The 21267-nt window shown below is 41.0% G+C and overlaps 1 protein-coding gene across 2 annotated transcripts in view; it reads left to right on the forward strand.

Annotated features, from left to right (window-relative positions):
- Positions 1-14612: 14612 nt before the first annotated feature.
- LOC110525151 (transmembrane and coiled-coil domain protein 3) overlaps positions 14613-21267 on the forward strand; it is a 48020-nt gene continuing 41365 nt past the window's right edge. Inside the window, exon 1 of one of the 2 annotated variants that reach the window (XM_021605103.2) lies at positions 14613-14902. In XM_021605103.2, the coding sequence (XP_021460778.1) occupies positions 14837-14902 (66 nt within the window). In that variant the 5' untranslated portion in view covers positions 14613-14836. The remainder of the gene's footprint in view (positions 14903-21267) is intronic. The other variant, XM_021605109.2, reaches the window with a different exon arrangement.

Here is a 21267-nt window from a genome sequence, read left to right on the forward strand (position 1 = left end):
TTTGTAACCTGAATGTGTGCATTTGTGAGAAGTCAGCGTATGTGCCTTGGTGTTGAATGTACCCTACATGTGCCCAGGGCAGTACTTCATTTGTAAATCGGGAGGTGCCAGAACAAAAAGTGAGCGTGATGGGGGGGGGGGGGGCTGTGAATGCATGAAAAAATATACAAATGTATTCGGCACAGACATTGCGAGTGTAGCATAATGCTTGTGTTCCTAGTTCCAACAGTGCAGTAATACTTAACAATACACATCTAAAAAGTAGAATAATGGAATGAATAAATATTAGGTAGAGCAATGTCTGGAGTATAAATTAATTATATAGTCAAAAGTTTGGACACCTTCTCTTTCAAGGGTTTTTATTTGTACTATTTTCTACATGTAGAATAATAGTGAAGACATCAAAACTATTAAATAACACACATGGAATCATGTAGAAACCAAAGTGTTAAACAAATAAAAATATATTTTGAATTTGAGATTCTTCGAAGTAGCCACTCTTTGCCTTTGACAGCTTCGCACACTCTTGGCATTCACTCAACCAGCTTCATGAGGTCACCTGGAATGCATTTCAATTAACAGGTGTGCATTTTTAAAAGTTCATTTGTGGAATTTCTTAATGCGTTTGAGCCAATCAGTTGTGTTGTGACAAGGTAGGGGTGGTATACAGAAGATGGCCCTATTTGGTAAAAGACCAAGTCCATATTATGGCTTAACAGCTCAACTAAGCAAAGAGAAACGACAGTCCATTACTTTAAGACATGAAGGTCAGTCAATGCGGAAAATTTCAAGAACTTTGAAAGTTTCTTCAAGTGCAGTAGCAAAAACCATCAAGCACTGTAATGAAACTGGATCTCATGAGGACCGTCACAAGAAGGAAGACCCGGAGTTACCACATTCCACTTATCCTGCTGCAGAGGATAAGTTCATTAGAGTTACCAGCCTCAGAAATTGCAGCCCAAATAAATGCTTCAAAGAGTTCAAGTAACAGACATATCTTAAGATCAACTGTGTGAATCGGGCTGCGTGAATCGGGCCTTCATGGTCGAATTGCTGCAAAGAAACCACTACTAAAGGACACCAATAAGAAGAAGAGACTTGCTTGGGCCAAGAAACACGAGCGATGGACATTAGACCGGTAGAAATCTGTCATTTTTGGTCTGATGAGTCCAGATTTGAGATTTTTGGTTCCAACCGCTGTGTCTTTGTGAGATGCAGAGTAGTTCAACGGATGATCTCCGCATTGTGGTTCCCACCATAAAGCATGGAGGAGGAGGTGTAATTGTGTGGGAGTGCTTTGCTGGTGACACTGTCAGTGATTTATTTAGAACTCAAGGCACACTTAACCAGCATGGCTACCACAGCATTCTGCAGAGATACACCACCCCATCTGGTTTGCGCTTAGTGGGACTATAATTTGTTTTTTAACAGGACAATGACCCAACACACCTTTAGGCTGTGTAAGGGCTATTTGACCAAGGAGAGTGATGGATTGCTGCATCAGATGACCTGGCCTCCACAATCACCCAACCTCAACCCAATTGAGATGGTTTGGGATGAGTTGGACCGCAGAGTGAAGGAAAGCAGCCAACAAGTGCTCAGCATATGTGGGAACTCCTTCAAGACTATTGGAAAAGCATTCCAAGTGAAGCTGGTTGAGAGAATGCCAAGAGTATGCAAAATTGTCATCAAGGCAAAGTGTGGCAATTTTTTTCCACATTTTGTTACGATACAACCTTATTCTAAAATTGATTTAAAAAAAATAATTCATCAATCTACACAATACCCCATAATGACAAAGCAAAAACAGGTTAAACAAAAATTGTTGCTACTCTATTAAAAATAAAAAACTATTCACATTTACATAAGTATTCAGACCCTTTACTCAGTACTTGAAGCACCTTTGGCAGTGATTACAGCCTCCTAGTCTTTTTGAGTATGACGCTACAAGCTTGGCACACCTGTATTTGGTGAGTTTCTCCCATTCTTCTCTGCAGATCCTCTCAAGCTCTGTCAGGTTTGATGGGTAACTTCGCTGCACAGCTATTTTCAGGTCTCTCCAGAGATGTTTGATTGTGCTCTGGTTGGGCAACTCAAGGACTCCTGAAGCCACTCCTGCATTGTCTTGGCTGTGTGCTTAGGGTGGTCTTCCTGTTGGAAGGTGAACCTTCGCCCCAGTCTGAGGCCCAGAGTGCTCTGGAGCAGGATTTCATAAAGGATCTCTCTGTACTTTGCGCCGTTCATCTTTGCCTCGATTCTGACTAGTCTCCCTGTCGCTGAAAAACATCCCCACAGCATGATGCTGCCACCACCATGCTTCACCGTAGGGATGGTGCTAGGTTTTTTCCAGATGTGACGCTTGGCATTCAGGCCAAAGAGTTCAATCTTGGTTTCATCAGACCAGAGAATCTTGTTTCTCATGATCTGAGAGTCCTTTAGGTGCCTTTTGGCAAACTCCAAGTGGGCTGTCATGTGCCTTCCATCTGGCCACTCTACCATAAAGGCCTGATGGGGAGCATCACACATCAGCGGAGAAGGTGAAAAGCTTAAAGTTCCTTGGCGTACAATCTTGACAATCTAAAATGGTCCACCCATAGAGACAGTGTGGTGAAGAAGTTGCAGCAGCGACTTCAGGAGACTGAAGAAATTCAGCTTGGCCCGTAAGACCCTCACAAACTTTTACAGATGCTCCATTGAGAGAGTCCTGTTCGGCTGTATCACCGCTTGGTACGGCAACTGCACCATCTGCAACCGCAGGGCTCTCCAGAGGGTGGTGCGGCCTGCCCAAACATCATCTGGGGTACACTGCCTGCCCTCCAGGACATCTATAGCACCCGGTGTCACAGCAAGGCCAAGAAGATCATCAAGGACCTCAGCCACATTCTGACTGATGGCAGCCCATTCTTGCATAATCAATGCTTGGATTTTGTCAGAATTTGTGGGTTTTTGTTTGTCCACACGCTTCTTGAGGATTGACCACAAGTTCTCAATGGGATTAAGGTCTGGGGAGTTCCTGGCCGTGGACCCAAAATATCTGTTTTGTTCCCCGAGCCACTTAGTTATTACTTTTGCCTTATGGCAAGGTGCTCCATCATGCTGGAAAAGGCATTGTTCGTCACCAAACTGTTCCTGGATGGTTGGGAGAAGTTGCTCTCGGAGGATGTGATGGTACCATTCTTTATTCGTGGCTGTGTTCTTAGGCAAAATTGTGAGTGAGCCCACTCCCTTGGCTGAGAAGCAACCCCGCACATGAATGGTCTCAGGATGCTTTACTGTTGGCATGACACAGGACTGATGGTAGCGCTCACCTTGTCTTCTCCGGACAAGCTTTTTTTCTGGATCCTCCAAACAATCAGAAAGGGGATTCATCAGAGAAAATTACTTTACCTCAGTCCTCAGCAGTCCAATCCCTGTACCTTTTGCAGAATATCAGTCTGTTCCTGATGTTTTTTCCTGGAGAGAAGTGGCGGCTTTGCTGCCCTTCTTGACACCAGGCCATCCCCCAAAAGTCTTCGCCACACTGTGCGTGCAGATGCACTCACATCTGCCTGCTGCCATTCCTGAGCAAGCTCTGTAATGGTGGTGCCCCAATCCCGCAGCTGAATCAACTTTAGGAGACGGTCCTGGCGCTTGCTGGACTTTCTTGGGCGCCCTGAAGCCTTCTTCACAACAATTGAACCGCTCTCCTTGAAGTTTTTGATGATCCGATAAATGGTTGATTTAGGTGCATTCTTACTGGCAGCAATATCCTTGCCTGTGAAGCCCTTTTTGTGCAAAGCAATGATGACGGCACATGTTTCCTTGCAGGTAATCATGGTTGACAGAGGAAGAACAATGATTCCAAGCACCACCCTCCTTTTTGAAGCTAGTTATTCGAACTCAATCAGCATGACAGAGTGATCTCCAGCCTTGTCCTCATCAACACTCACACCTGTGTTAACGAGAGAATCACTGACATGTTGTCAGCTGGTCCTTTTGTGGCAGGGCTGAAATACAGCGGGAATGTTTTTGGGGGGATTCAGTTCATTTGCATGGCAAAGAGGGACTTTGCAATTAATTGCAATTCATCTGATCACTCTCCATAACATTCTGGAGTATATGCAAATTGCCATCATACAAACTGAGGCAGCAGACTTAAAAAATGAATATGTGTCAATCTGAAAACCTTTCGCCACGACTGTACAGAGCATTCGGAATATATTCAGACCACTTTTCTTTTTTTCACATTTTGTTACGTTACAGCTTATTTTAAAATCGATTAAATCATTTTCCTTATCTTCACACAATACAATACAATAAAATTGACTAAGTGAAAACAGTTCATTTGTAATTTTTGCAAATGTATAAAAAATGGAAATATCTTATTTACATAAGTTTTTCAGAGCTCAGGTGCATCCTGTTTCCATTGCTTATCATTGATGTTTCTACAACTTGATTGGAGTCCACCTGTGGTCAATTCAATTGATTGGAAATTATTTGGAAAGGCACACACCTGTCCATATAAAAAGGCCCCACAGTTGACAGTGCATGTCAGAACAAAAACCAAGCCATGAGGTCGAAGGAATTGTCCGTAGGTCTCCGAGACAGGATTATGATGAGGGACAGACCTGGGGAAGGGTACCAAAAAATGTATTCAGCGTTGAAGGTCCCCAAGAACACAGTGGCCTCCATCATTCTTAAATGGATGAAGTTCGGAACAACCAAGACTTTTCCTAGAGTTGGCCATCCAGCCAAACTGAGCAATCTGGGGTGAAGGGACTTCGTCATGGAAATGACCAAGAACCTGATGGTCACTCGGACAGAGCTCCAGAGTTCCTCTGTGGAGATGGAAGAACCTTCCAGAAGAGCAACCATCTCTTGAGCACTCCACCAGACGCCTCACAAGCCCTCCAATGGCAGCTTCATTAAATAGTACTCGCAAAACACCAGTCTCAACGTCAACAATGAAGAGGCGACTCCGGGATGCTGGCCTTCTAGGCACAGTTGCAATGAAAAAGCCGTATCTTAGACTGGCCAATAAAAATAAAACCTTAAGATGGGCAAAAGAACACAGACACTGGACAGATGAACTCTGCCTAGAATGCCAGCATCCCAGAGTCTCCTCTTCACTGTTGACATTGAGACTGGTGTCTTGTGGGTACTATTTAATGAATGTGCCAGTTGAGGACGTGTGAGGCGTCTTTCTCAAACTAGACACTAATTTACTTGTCCTCTTGCTCAGTTGTGCACCGGGGCCTCCCACTCCTCTTTCTATTCTGTTTTGGGCCAGTTTGCGCTATTCTGTGAAGGGAGTAGTACACAGCGTTGTATCTTCAGTTTCTTGGCAATTTCTCGCATGGAATAGCCTTAATTTCTCAGAACAAGAATGGACTGACGAGTTTCAGAACAAAGTTATTTGTTTCTGGACATTTTGAGCCTGTAATCGAACCCACAAATGCTGATGCTCCAGATACTCAACTAGTCTAAAGAAGGCCAGTTTTATTTCTTCTTTAATCAGGACAACAGTTTTCAGCTGTGCTAACATAATTGCAAAGTGGTTTACTAATGATCAATTAGCCTTTTAAAATGATAAACTTGGATTAGCTAACACTACGTGCCATTAGAACACAGGAGTGATGGTTACGGATAATGGGCCTATGTAGATATGCCATAAAAATCTGCTGTTTCCAGCTACAATAGTCATTTACAACGTTAACAATGTTTACACTGTATTTCTGATCAATTTGATGTCATTTTTATCTGCTAAAAAATTTGCTTTTCTTTCAAAAACAAGGACATTTCTAAGTGACCCCAAACTTTTGAACGGTAGTGTAGGTCCAGATGGCAGTGTGCAGTGCAATGGCGAATTGCGTCATCCGTGGATCTATTTGGGCGGTATGTAAATTGCAGTGGCTTTAGGATGTTGGGTAAGGTGGAGGTGACATGATCCTTGACTAGTCTCTCAAAGCACTTCATGATGGCAGAAGTGAGTCCTACGGGCGATAGTCATTTAGTTCAGTTACCTCTCGCTTTCTTGGTTACAGGGACAATGGTGGACATCTTGAAGCAAGTGGGGACAACAGACTGGGATAGGGAAAGATTGAATATGTCCGTAAACACTCCAGCCAGCTGGTCTAGGACGCGGCTAGGGATGCCATCAGGGCTGGCAGCCTTGCGAGGATTAACACGCTTAAATGTCTTACGTCGGCGGTGGTGGCACTATGTTTCCCTTGAAGCAGGTGAAGAAGGTGTTTAGCTTGTCCGGGAACAAGATGTCAGTGTCCACGGCGTGGCTTGTTTTTGCTTTATAATCCATGATTGTCTGGAATCCCTGCTACATACATCTCGTGTCTGAGTCATTGAATTGCGACTCCACTTTGTCTCCATACTGAATAATAAAGTATTGCATGCATTATCATTACTTTTGCGTAGTGGCACAGAGCAGTAGAGCATAAGACCTTGCAGAAGTTGCGCACTCATCACAGGAGGCCGGTGGCACCTTAATTGGGGAGAACGGGCTCATAGTAATGTCTGGAACAGAATAAATGGAATGGTATCATACTCATCAAACACATGGTTTCCATTCCATTTTAGCCATTTATTATGAGCCATCCTACCCTCAGCAGCATCCTATGACAGACATACAGTGGGGCAAAAAAGTATTTAGTCAGCCACCAATTGTGCAAGTTCTCCCACTTAGAAAGATGAGAGAGGCCTGTAATGTTCATCATACTATGACAGACAAAATGAGAAAAACAATCCAGAAAATCACATTGTAGGATTTTTAATGAATTTATTTGCAAATTATGGTGGAAAATAAGTATTTGGTCAATAACAACATTTTATCTCAATACTTTGTTATATACCCTTTGTTGGCAATGACAGAGGTCAAACGTTTTCTGTAAGTCTTCACAAGGTTTTCACACACTGTTGCTGGTATTTTGGCCCATTGCTCCATGCAGATCTCCTCTAGAGCATTGATGTTTTGGGGCTGTTGCTGGGCAACACGGACTTTCAACTCCCTGCAAAGATTTTCTATGGGGTTGAGATCTGGAGACTGGCTAGGCCACTCCAGGACCTTGAAATGTTTCTTACGAAGCCACTCCTTCGTTGCCTGGGCGGTGTGTTTGGGATCATTGTCATGCTGAAAGACCCAGCCACGTTTCATCCTTCATGGAAGGAGGTTGTCACTCAAAATTTCAAGATACATGGCCCCATTTATTCTTTCCTTACACGGATCAGTTGTCCTGGTCCCTTAGCAGAAAAACAGCCCTAAAGCATGATGTTTCCTCCCCCATGCTTCACAGTAGGTATGGTGTTCTTTGGATGCAACTCAGCATTCTTTGTCCTCCAAACACGACGAGTTGAGTTTTTACCAAAAAGTTCTATTTTGTTTTCATCTGACCATATGACATTCTCCCAATCTTCTTCTGGATCATCCAAATGCTCTCTAGCAAACTTCAGATGGGCCTGGACATGTACTGGCACTGCAGGATTTGAGTCCCTGGCGGCGTAGTGTGTTACTGATGGTAGGCTTTGTTACTTTGGTCCCAGCTCTCTGCAGGTCATCCACTAGGTCCCCCTGTGTGGTTCTGGGATTTTTGCTCACTGTTCTTGTGATCATTTTGACCCCACGGGGTGAGATCTTGCGTGGTGCCCCAGATCGAGGGAGATTATCAGTGGTCTTGTATGTTTTCCATTTCCTAATAATTGCTCCCACAGTTGATTTCTTCAAACAGATTTGCAGATTCAGTCTTCCCAGCCTGGTGCAAGTCTACAATTTTGTTTCTGGTGTCCTTTGACAGCTCTTTGGTTTTGGCCATAGTAGACATTTGAGTGTGACTGTTTGAGGTTGTGGACAGGTGTCTTTTATACTGATAACAAGTTCAAACAGGTGCCATTAATACAGGTAACGAGTGGTGGACAGAGGAGCCTCTTAAAGAAGAAGTTACAGGTCTGTGAGAGCCAGAAATCTTGCTTGTTTGTAGGTGACCAGATACTTATTTTCCACCATAATTTGCAAATAAATTCATTAAAAATCCTACAATGTGATTTTCTGGATTTTTTTTCTCATTTTGTCTGTCATAGTTGAAGTGTACCTATGATGAAAATGACAGGGCTCTCTCATCTTTTGAAGTGGGAGAACTTGCACAGTTGGTGGCTGACTAAATACATTTTTGCCCCACTGTAGCTGAGGGAAGTAAGGGTGCAGAGGATGCTGCAGCACCCCTTGAAACCATGTTTGATACCATTTCACTGATTCTGCTCCAGCCATTACCAGGAGCCCATCCTCCCCAATTAAGGTGCCACCAACCTCTTGTGGATCATTCTGATCCAGATGTCACTATCAACATCCTACAATCTGGATTTTCAGTGCTTTGAAAAATCACCACCTCATTCTAAATACATATTATCATCTGAAAACACAACTTGGGCATCTTTCAAGTGTGCTTGGAGTAAGCGAATGCACAGATTTGTCTCTTTGTTGGAGCATGACAACTTGATCTTCAGCCAACAAGTCTGCTTTTCTGCCCTTTCATAGGCATTATCACTGGTGTCTTTCTCAATATGCATTTTATCCTAATCACTACCTTAGAGCTTTGAAAAATGTAAAAACAACATTTAATCCTGATTTAAAGGTGAGATTGGATGACCCAATCCTTATCCATATCCAGATGATCAGAATCACATTTTTCAGTTTTGAAAACCCAATTCTAACATTTAATCCTATCCGATTGGAGAAATCCTAGCAGATCATTTTTGAAAGATTGGCCCCTGGTCTGTACAGGCTAATTTAAATGAATGAATTGCAGTAATTCCAGGTCAATTCAATGTAAATCTGTAGAAAATGAGGCAGAGGAATGGGGAGATTCCAGAGTTAAATTGCTTTACATATGGAGCTGGTTTCCCAAACACAGATGAAATCTAGTCCAGATTAAGCCTGGACTAAAAATCCAGGACTATGCTTAAGTCTGTGTTGAGAGAACCTGCATGTAGGATTTATTGATGGTGACCCCAAGATTTTATTCATATTCAAAAAGGTATAGTATGTAATGTCTTAATGGAGTCCCTGGAGTCAAGTGTACTTTCATTGTTGCTGATATTGATCTCTACATGAGGTGAATTGGAGTTAACCACATGCTCTCAGCTAAATGGTAATACCAAGTGTCCCATTAACCCATACACTCACTTGTATTATGAGAGGCTTTAGCTAAGAATGTATATAAGCAGCTTTAGGCGTATATAGGCAATAAGAGTATAGCTAAAAAGCTATACGCATGTGATTTGCTGCAGAATTTGAGAGAATTGATATTGCTGAATATCACAAAAATAATTTGTCATTCAATACGGTTTGAGTAGGTGAGACACAGAATGCAGAATGAGAAATTGCCATTTCTATGGATCATGCTGCTGGACTGATGTTGCGTACCCACTGTTTCAATAAATTGAGAAGGTCAACAATCTGCATCATAAAGGTTTCTCTGTGAGTATCAGAAAAGGGGCAGTTATCTACCCACAATGCAGTCAAGGTGACTTGGACCCAGGGTCCAAGAGGCTATTTCTGACCTGGATTACCATATTTCCCAATAATATTGACTGACTTTTCTGGGGGGGTTTTCTGTTCAGATTGCATTGCTTACCATTCAAAACAATAAGAATCTATAGTATAATTGCTTATTATACTGTGTGTAGATAATCTTGACCTTCTTATGACTATGCGGCTTATCCTGTTGTGACGTTGTTCTTGCAGCGGACTATGCCAGAGGTATGAATATCTATTATTGTTTTTGCAAAGAGGTGATAAATGGTGACCAATTTGATAAAAATAGGCAAGTCTCCCCAGATCCAGATTACGTTACAGCTCTTGGTCTGTGTTCACACAGGCAGACCGTCATTTTCTTTCACGAATGAAATCTGTTGACCAATCAGATCAGCTCTGAAAAGGATCTGATGTGAAAGATCTATTGTGATTGGACAAAATACCAATTATTTGAGAAAAAAAAAAGAGTTGGTCTGCCTGTCTAAACTCAGCATTATTATGTTGGTACCATAATGAGCAGCAGTAAATGTTATTCACATAGGCCTAGATGATTTACATGTCTTTACATGTCAATTTAGCAAAATCTGTATATTGAGGTCCTAACAGCTTTGTGTTATCCGAGTCAAATGTCTTAAAGTGGAAGTTAGTCCTATTGGTTGATCAATATTTTATCAGGCTGATACAAATGGGGTAGTAGTGACACAAGCACAGACATATGTCAGCCCTGTTTTGCTGTTGTCACCTGGTGAATGTCTCCTAAAAATGGAACTCTCATTAAAACTTGATGACCTAGTGAATACATTGCTGGCTTCTGTTTTTAGATTCCATTGTCACGTAACCAGGGATCTAATATCCTCATATCTGATTCTACCGCTTCTGCACGGCCCCGATCATATTATCTTTTATTTATTTATTTTATTAAATGTTTTAAAATAAATTTTACCCCCTTTTTCTCCCCAATTTCGTGGTATCCAATTGTTAGTAGCTACTATCTTGTCTCTTCGCTACACCTCCCGTACGGGCTCGGGAGAGACGAAGGTTGAAAGTCATGCGTCCTCCGATACACAACCCAACCAAGCCGAAACTGCTTCTTAACACAGCGCGCATCCAACCCGGAAGCCAGCCACACCAATGTGTCGGAGGAAACACCGTGCACCTGGCAACCTTGGTTAGCGCGCACCGCGCCCGGACCGCCACATGAGTCGCTGGTGCGTGATGAGACAAGGATATCCCTACCGGTACATTGGTGTGAAAAGGATATCCCTATTATCAATCAACTTCCCTTTTGCCCCTTTTGGCATTGGAACTATTATTTTACTGCACTGGGCACGAAGCATCTCCGAGTAAGATCACATCCTCTCTGTCCATATAATCAATCATATTCATTATGATTGTAGTGGAATTTGAATGTGTCTCTTTCTGCTTACTGTGTCTCACACTTGTCATACATGTTTGACCTGTTGCATACTTAACTGATCCTATATCAGCACTCCGACTCTTTGTGAGTACGGGCCCTGTTCTCTTTCTGTGTCCATACTGGTGACCACTCACTCATAAGAAGTTTTGCATTTCAGACACAACCCAAGCCTCGCCAACAGAACAGGAGACGTCGTAACAACAGCATGTCTGTTTGAACTCCAGATAAGGTATCCTATTCAGGTAGTAAGCCTTCAAACACCTTCAAATCTAAGAACAGTAACAATTGTTTGTAAAGAAAAGGAACAAAGTTAAGCAATTTATGATGCAAGATAAACTAGTCTGGAATGGCTGGCCTTTTCCCAATCCCATGGACTCTGGTCCTGGTAGGGTGGGTCTCTGAGCAAAGAGTTAACACTCAAGCCAATGTCCTGATAAATCCTTAATCCTTAATTGCTTTGAGGGCTCTGTTTGGTGTTTGGTTGATACTGGCTTCGGGGGGAATAGGCTATGGGTGTGGAGGTTTAGATAATGAGTGGATAAGTGAGTGTGAAATGTGTACGTGTGTGTGTATGTATGTGTTTTTGTGTATGCGAGCGAGCGACAGATAGAGATTGAGTGTCAGTCTGCTTTTGTCCTTTCAGATGTTCAGAAATTTACCATGGTGTCATCCCTTTCTGTTGTTGCACATTTGTTACGGTTGGAGTAGTGATAAGCTGAGCCATTTGTCAGACACTTGTTAATGTTTGTAAACTGCTCAAGAGTCTCACAGATGCAGTCTGACAATATTCAGAACTGTTCTTGCGCTCTCGCTTTTTCTCTCTAGGCTTCACAACAATGCTGCTCGTATTCCATGAGATGAAATGATTGAACGACCGCAACAGGTTCCAAACACGTCGAGAGTAGAGCGATAACACAGGCAAACTACCTTTTATAATCTAAATACGCCAATACTGAGTTGCATAGACATTGTCAGCGCAGCAGTTTTCAGAGAGCTCACACACAGGTAGGATAGCTGTATTACTTCTGCCTTCCTGACAGCGGGTGCACACTTAGTGGCAACGCACGGTGAAGGCTCTGTGCAGGATTTCGCCACACTCCTCCCCCGCATTAAAAAACCAAGCCTGTAGAAACCGAGACAATGCAGGCTTTGGCAGGTGAGGTTCATACTACTCAAAACCAGGGAAGTTCTCATCATCAGAGTCCTCCAAAAGAGTTCCTGCAGGCGATATCTGGGCATCAGTCCAATTTGTGTTATTATGCAGTTAGTACAAGCCACTGTCCGTAACATTAGCATAGCAAGGAATGATTGGACTGGTGTGTAGATATCTCTGATGCTACATGAGTCACAGAGGGCAGTACAGACTTACTTTTGTAAGTATTAATTGAGGACCAGGTGAGGAGGGACACGATCGTGTTGGCTGCCAGGTCCTCTGCAGCCAGTTCCTGCACCCTGATGGACACAGTGTTGTGGTAGAGCTTGAAGAACCTGTCAAGAACCTGTTGGGAAGCACTGCACCAACTTCCCTGCTCACTGTGGCCTCCAGCCTTGCCCATGGTGTGCTGCAGCACTATACACAATTGCTTGGCCAGGTCGTCCGACAGGCCCTGCACTTTGCTAAAGTTTCGAATGAGGTTCATGTTGTGCGTGTTCTTGATGCCCATGCAGTGCTGATCGTACATGAGGTCATTCCATGAGCCCTCTGGGTTCATGAGCTTGCGGTGGCCCTACATTAGCTCTGCCGCTAACTCAGGCACTGCACAGGAAGGGATGAGCGGTATTAATACACAAATACATTGTAGCTGTACAGTATCACATCAAATGCAATGCAAGACAACCATAATAGTTCCCAATCAAGTGGCATGTAACTGGTGGAGTTAAAACACACCTGAAAATATATTATTCAGGTTCCCCACGGCTGAGGCAAGCTGACTGTGTTGCAGGATCCGTCCCAGCATATTCTATGTCCTTCACGTTTGATTTGATTTAGTAATATCCTCATTAGCCGACACCAATTGCCATAGCTATTCTTACCGGGGTCCGACAGGTAACAGAAAATACATTACAGGCAAAAAAGACTTTACAATTGACATACATTGAAAAACATGAACGTGTAGTGTGCGTGTGTGTGCATCTATCAGTTACACATACATCTCAGTACATACACACAAGTAGATCACATGGGGGAGAGTCGTTGTGCTGAAAGGTGGTGCTTTAAAAAAATTAAAAAAATCAACCAGCTTTGCTGATCACTTGCACTTTATGAGATGGAATGGAGTTCCATGCACTCATGGTTTTGTATTATACTGTACGTTTCTTTGAATTTGTTCTGGACCTGGGGACTGTGAAAACACCCCTGGTGGCATCTCTGATTGGGTAAGTGTGTGTGTCTGTGCTGAGTGTAAATTGACTTTTCAAACAACACGTTTTTTTTTTACAAAAACGAGAAGTGACGCCGTCAGTCTCTCCTCAACTCTTAGCCAAGAGAGACTGGGATGCATAGCATTAGTATTAGCCCTCTGATTACAATGAAGAGCAAGATGTGCCGCTCAGTTCCAGGCCAACTGCAGCTAATCCAGGTCTTTGCAACGCTTGACCATGTGACAATGATCAAGATAAGATCAAACTAAAGCCTGCAGGACTTGCTTCGTGGAGTGTGGGGTCAAAATAACTAAGCGTATCTTTATTACAAACAAACTTCTCCCCATCTTTACAATCATTGAATCTACTAAATAATATGACATCCTACGGGATTGGTGTCCCTAAACCAGGACGGTTGTGCGCTAATGTGACTAGAATGTCGTAAGTAACAGCCAACTTTCCAGGACATAGACATGTCTTATATGAGCAGAAAGCTTAAATTATTGTTAATCTAACTGCACTATCCAATTTACAGTAGTCACTACTGTGAAAAAATAACATGCTATTGTTTGAGGAGAGTGCACAACAACAAAACACTTATCACTGCAACTGGTTTGATACATTCACCTCTGAAGGTAAATAATGTACTTGCATTCAGTAATCTTGCTCTGATTTGTGATCCTGAGGGTCCCAGAGATAAAAGGTAGGTAGCATAGTTTTGTTTGATAAAATCCCCTTTTAGATTCAAATGTAGTAACTGGGTTCTACAGTTTGAACACCTGCTGTCTCAGGCCCTAAACATCCACCCCTCCCGGCCATCTAGATGTGCAAAGGTTAGTTAGTGTCTTTTCTGTAGGGAGGTTAATTATCCATCATGTATGACATTCCCGGGAGTGTGTGGACTTCCATTTTTTTTATCACTATAGCATTTTCGTATGTTCTATATAGTTATTTAGTCATGCTTCACTGGATCAGTCTGAAACTTTGCACACACACTGCTGCCATCTGGTGGCCAACAGCCAAAAGACACCTACAACTATAAATATGGCCTTTTCTCTTGCATTTCAAAGATGCTGCATTTTTGAAAACGCATGTTTTTGATCTAATGTGTTATATTCTCCTACATCCATTTCAAGTTTCCACAAACTTCGAAGTGTTTCCTTTCAAATGGTATCAAGAATATGCATATCCTTGCATCAGGTACTGAGCTACAGGCAGTTAGATTTGGGTATGTCATTTTAGGCAGAAATTGAAAAAAAAGGGTGGTAACTAGTTGAGACCACTCTGCAGAGGCTAGGACTAGGTGGACTAGAGTTGAACTCATCACCCTCGTGTTCCGCAGACCTTAAAGTGGGCGGTGTCGGAGTGCACGTTGTTTTCTTGTATTTTAGGTCTTGGAAAGGAGAAACGAGAGTGGTCAGATCAATGTGTGAAGGGTTGGTCGACATGGTGGGAGAGTACAGATGATGAAACATTGAGAACGGAACTCTAGACCGATCATAGTTCCTAAAACGGACCGCGAGACGAACACGGTGATTATGCCCAGCGCAGCAGTGAGACGTTTATCACAAGTCGAAAAATACCTCAACAGCCGGAACGATATGGTAACTTGACGACTTTTTTGTTTTCCCTTTCTTCTACTCAGCATAGTTTATGAGCTAGGCTTCTCAAACATTGGAGGCATTGTACTGAATCGTCATCATAACGGATCGAATGCCTCCGTATGTGAACATCTGTTGTCCTACTTCTCGCTCATATCTGATCATTCACTGGGTTATGGGCTATGCGACTATTGCCCTGAATAGGGTTTAGTTGCGTTTTAAGTAACGTTACGCGATTGTATGCTACACTGTGTACACTATAGTTTGTGTTTCATATAAATGTTGAGGGGGGATTGGAGGAGTCTATTCTTTATAACCGTGTTAATATTTTCAACAGATTTTAATAACACACTCATGCCGTTCAGTATTGCCTAACATAAGTTTGGATTATTATTTGAGCATTTCAAATAACACAATTGTATTGAATTGGTCTTTCAAAAAATAAATGTTTACCGTTTTTAAAAGTTGAAAGAACACAATAGCATATAAAGGGTTAGCAGCTCACCACGACAACCACTCACTTGGTTTTGGTCCAATATGACTTCCTAGTGTCCAAAGCAATGTTCTGTTCTCTATTCTCTGTTCTGTTCTCTTACTGTTGTTGCTGTTCCGATTAACAGCTGGATAGACCTGTTATCACTCAGATAAAAATGTTAAATATGGCTCACAGTGGGATACAGTTAGCTATTCCATGTTATTACAATGTTGCAGCTGTACAAGCATTATCGAAACCCCAGTGTACTATTGAATAACATGGACGTGTGCACATCATCTAAATGACTGGAGTACTTGATCATTTATTGATAGTTTACCCCTTATTTCAAATTAGAGTATAAAACAACCTTATGTTTTGGCTTATGATGGGGTTAGACACTTTACAAGGATGGAAATATCACAGAGTGGCCCTTTAAGGAAATAGTTGTGTCACTGTTGAAAATTGTCCCTAATACTAGTCCACTGTACAAATTAAAAACAGATTGGTCTTCGCGTAGGCCTAATGACACACACACACACACCGAGTGTACTAGTACAGTGACACACACACATTGGAATGCCCGGTCCCTCGAGCCTGGAGCACGGTGTGTCCCATGGTTATGTGTGAACACTCAGTGAAAACCAAAAAAATCACTCAACTGTCAAAGAGAGAGCATGCTGTTTCTCTTTATCCTGGGGGATATCATGCCTGCCGGCCAAATAACCACAAGCCTTTGAGGATTAGCCAGTTTGTCTGTTGACTGACTGTTTGGCTGACTGGTTATTTCCAAGCTGTTTATCATGTTTGAACATGAGGTGGATGTCATCTTGAGCCGGTTGTTAAAGTGTCAAGTACACGTTCCTTGATTGCTGCACTCAATGCCTCACCTCTCCTTCGCAATATACACTACCGGTCAAAAGTTTTAGAGCACCTACTCATTCAAGGGTTTTTCTTTATTTTTTTTACTATTTTCTACATTATAGAATAATAATGAAGACATCAAAACTATGAAAAAACACATATTGATTTATGTAGTAACCAAACAAGTGTTAAACCAATCAAAATATATTTTATGTTTGAGATTCTTCAAATAGCCACCCTTTGCCTTGATGATCAATGGATACAGCATGCACCTGAGCTCAATTTCCAGTATCATAGCAAAAGGGTCTGAATACTTATGTAAATAAGGTATTTCTGCTTTTCACTTTGTCGTTATGGTATTGTGTGAAGATGGGTAATAAAACATTGTTTTTTAATCCATTTTAATTCAGTCTGTAACACAACAAAATGTGGAATCAGTCAAGGATTATGAATACATTGTAACACCAATGTACTTAATGCTTTGCACTGGGATGCATTCAGATATGTAGACGTTTTAATATGTAGTTATGTTCGTGCCAATCTGACAACTTTTAATCAGGGTGCAATACGACTGAACATTGTGAAAGGTTATGGCTGTAACTCACACTGCAGTTATGCCACTTGATAATCCCCCACTGATTAAAAGTTTCACATTCACAAGCTGTTGAACCTTTTCATACTTCTTCCTTACAGGGCATTGTGCCATACAGCTCAACATTTTAAAAAGTTAAAGCTCTACCAGCCGTTATACCACTTGATAATGCCACTAATTGAAGAGGTTCACATTCGTAAACTGTCTTGACTGGGTCATACTTCTTCATCTTACGTTCTTAGCTGCTTCTTTACCCTCCATTCATGCTTTCCTTCCTTCTTTCTGCAGCTAATGAATTGACTGCACTTAATCTCCAATAGTCAGGGTTACGCAACACTTTAAAATGCACTGGGCCTAGGCTATACCTGCCTAGTCAAGGTTTTGTCTGTCTGATTGGTTCTCAGACAGATGCTGCTTCTACCTTACCTTGCATTCATGCTTTCCTTCTTTCCATTTTTCCTTCTTTCTGCAGATAATGACTGTGCACTTTTTCCTGAAACAAACTAGATGCATAAGGGGATCAGGGGCCCTCTGTTATGCAACACTGCTCTAGCTGTAGGCTAACTGCAGTGCTGCTTAATTTACTTGCCAGCAGCATATCACTACTTTCAGTCTCTTCACAGATTTTTACAGCTTTTTAAATTTTTTACTAACGACATGCCACTAACTTTGAGTAAAGCCAGTGTCTATGTATGCGGATGACTCAACACTATACACGTCAGCTACTACAGCGACTGAATTGACTGCAACACTCAGCAAAGAGCTGCAGTTAGTTTCAGAGTGGGTGGCAAGGAATATGTTAGCCCTAAATATTTCTAAAAGTATTGTATTTGGAACAAAACGCTCACTATACCCTAAACCTCAACTAAATCTTTAAATAAATCATGTGGAAATTGAGCAACTTGAGATGACTAAACTGCTTTGAGTAACCCTAGATTGTAAACTGTCATGGTCAAAACATATTGATACAGTAGTAGCTAAGATGGGGAGAAGTCTGTCTATAATAAAGCGATGCTCTGCCTTCTTAACAACACTATCAACAAGGCAGGTCCTACAGGCCCTAGTTTTGTCTCACCTTGACTACTGTTCAGTCATGTGGTCAGGTGCCACAAAGAAGGATTTAGGAAAATTGTAATTTGCTCAGAACAGGGCAGCACGGCTGGCCCTTGGATGTACACAAAGAGCTAATATTAATAATATGCATGTCAAACTCTCCTGGCTGAAAGTGGAGGAGAGATCTTCATTATTTTACATTATGAAGCTTACCGTAGTTCCCCAGAACAGTGTAGCCAGTAACGTGTTTGTTTGTAAATAGCACAACGGGAGAAAGTGAGAGCAGGTGAGTCCAGCAGTGTCCAGCCAGGGGTTGCATTTTATATTGAAAGTGGTTTTTTATTTTGCTTCAATAGAGTAATGAGGGACATGCAACTATAGTTTCCCTTCACAGAAAATACATTAGTGAAACATTCTGTTTTTTTGCAAAAACGATGCATCACCATCATATCTCTAATGTTTATCATAGAGAGAATGTAACCAGCTACATTTCCTAATGTTTTGCTTAAAGTTAATCTTGCATTTTTCTGGAGAAGTGAACCTGAAGCACAACATTTGTTTGATGCTGAGCAAAAATTACAGTAAGAAGCATTTTAGGTCTGTGTTTTGTCCTTTTCTCGGTATAGCCAGCCTACTTTTCTCAGATAAAATGCGAGGTTAGCTTTTTCACACATGAGTTCCAAAAATATCTAACGGTCGCCCCAGCGTGAGTTGCTTTCTGCACGTGATGTCAGAATGCACTCATTGTTCCAAAATGTGATTGGACAGTTAACGCTGCCTGCTAATCAAATCTAGTTTTATTTGTTTAGCAGATGTTATTTACGGGTGTAGCGAAATGCTTGTGCTTCTAGTTCCGACAATGCAGCAATATCTAACAAGTAATATCTAACAATTTCACAGTAAATACCTAATATACACACATTTAAGTAAAGGAATGGAATTAAGAAAATATAAATATATGGACGAGCAAAGTCAGAACGGCATAGACTATGAGACAGTAGATAGTATAGTTTCAGTATATACATATGAGATGAGTAATGCAAGTTATGTAAACATTATTAAAGTGACATTTTTAAAGTGTCTCTTGTTCCATTTATTAAAGTGGCCAATGATTTCAAGTCTGTATGTAGGCTGCAGCATCTGTACTGTACTTTTTTGGTTACTACATGATTCCACATGTGTTATTTCATAGTGTTGATGTCTTCACTATAATTCTACAATGCATAAAATAGTACCAATAAAGATAAACCCTTGAATGAGTAGATGTGTCCAAACTTTTGACCGATACTATATGTGTATGAGCTGGATAGCCTGTCTTTGCAATTAGTTTATTTTTGTTTGCGCTCGTGAGCATATTTAGCTAGCAGCCTCCATGGAAATCCACTATTACTTGTGCTACTTTTGTTATCATTTGCCAATGTTTTTTTGTCACCCCCTTGTGTCCTATGCCAGTAATACCATAATACCACAAATCCCGGGATGAAAGAAGGACGGTATGACTATCCTTACTTGAATTCAGTTTTTTCATGACGTTTAGACTTAGCCATAATATAGCATTCACTCACCATATTTTGGCCATTTGACAGTGTAAACATTTGCATAACTTGTTAATAAGATATGTAATAGGTTGTTGTCCCTGTTTCCATCATTGAATCCTACAGACGAAGAACCATATGTGACAATTTTTCAATTTTAAGATAGTCAGTTATTTTTACATTATTAATTGTCTGTACCACATTAGGTGTTTTATGGTTGACAAATAATTCACCATACCCATATCTTCCAACAACAATTTAGACTTTTTTGTTATTTCAAAAAATACTTTTTTTATTGCCATTTTAATTTTTAGAATGTGGAAGAACAGTATATCTCCAGTGATGATTTCAGTTTGTGGAAGAACAGTATATCTCCAGGGATGATTTCAGTTTGTGGAAGAACAGTATATGTGACATTTTGCATGACTCTTGTAAGATGTCCTTTTTTAACACCTGATATGATGTTTTAAGTACTTTCAAGTACAGATGCCCTTCATGTAAATAACTTAAATGCAATATGTAGTTAATTCATTTGTATGGAGATTTATTTAAAGGTGGTCTATCAACTTTAGCACTGATGACTTTTCTTAAAAGTTGAGTCATGAAATCTTAGTCTCATTTTAAAATGAAGCCCTCAATGTGAACATACCATAGAATAACTACAAACATAGAATACAATTAAATTAATTAAATCAAAACAAGCACAACTTGTAAATATCAAATATGGATCAATGTGATGTACCAATATGCATGTCCCTAAGGTCAATATTACAAAACGTTCAGAAAACCATTCTCTTGGTGTTTAACACTATGATCAGCAATTCAGTTTTGAATTGCGTTAAACCCATGCTAAAGGCAAGAAATGTCCTTCTGTACTGAGGTGGCAGCAGTAAATAAGTAACTTGTGACCTTGCACACATTCAATCTCTGGCCTGCTTGCTGTACATGGTATTTGAAGGTTTGTTTCCGTCGTTTGTTCTCCTTTGTATCCTCAGGTTTACGTCTCAGTTTCACCTCATGCTGCAATAAAAATTAACAATGATAAATTCAGAATTGAATATACTGTAGTGCATTCAGGGTATTGCTAGATCAGGACCTCCATCTTTCACACACTCCCAACCTATACACAGAATGAGTTTGTATTGCACCATTGTGTAACACTGCACTTTTAGAGTTAACGTTAATGGACGTATCATTACTGTCAAAGTTAAACTATGCAAGTGTTCAATATAGCTATTATAATAATAGGCGTTTTGTCTTATTTCTAACCTGTTCTAACCTGTTCTAAGCCGGAGAGAATCACGCTCTTCCCTGCAGGATACAGTGTAACGTTACATATAACTAGCTAGCTAACTAGCTAGCTACTGTAGCCACGTCGAATCATCCGGTGGATGGAGAAAAAGTAGCTAGCTATGCTTCTTCTATAATCTAGCAATAACATTTGTAACGATAAAGTATAAGTTAGTAGCCAACGAACTTTAGCTAATATGTTTTCTCTATAGTTACAAATTAGACAACTCAGAACATACATGTTAGTTACTGTACTCTATAGCTAGCTAGCTTGATTGTTTGATATACGGTTCTTCCACATACCTCTTTTGGTTTTTTCTTGACCCTTATGATTTGTATAGGGTTTTCCCGCATCCTGTAAGATCTTCCTTTGCCTGTCTTTCCATTCTTTTAGTTTTGTTTTACGTTTCTTTCCCACATTTCTGTGATTTTCATCAGCAACAGAAAAGTTGTGCGCTTGTCCGTCCATTCTGAGTGGTGCACATAAACGGTTATTCTATCTTTAAATTTAAAATGATTGTTAATTAGCGCGTGGAAAGCTTGTGAAACCGGTTCACTATAG

This window comes from Oncorhynchus mykiss, chromosome 1 (genome assembly GCF_013265735.2).
Source record: "Oncorhynchus mykiss isolate Arlee chromosome 1, USDA_OmykA_1.1, whole genome shotgun sequence".
Classification (NCBI taxonomy): domain Eukaryota; kingdom Metazoa; phylum Chordata; class Actinopteri; order Salmoniformes; family Salmonidae; genus Oncorhynchus; species Oncorhynchus mykiss.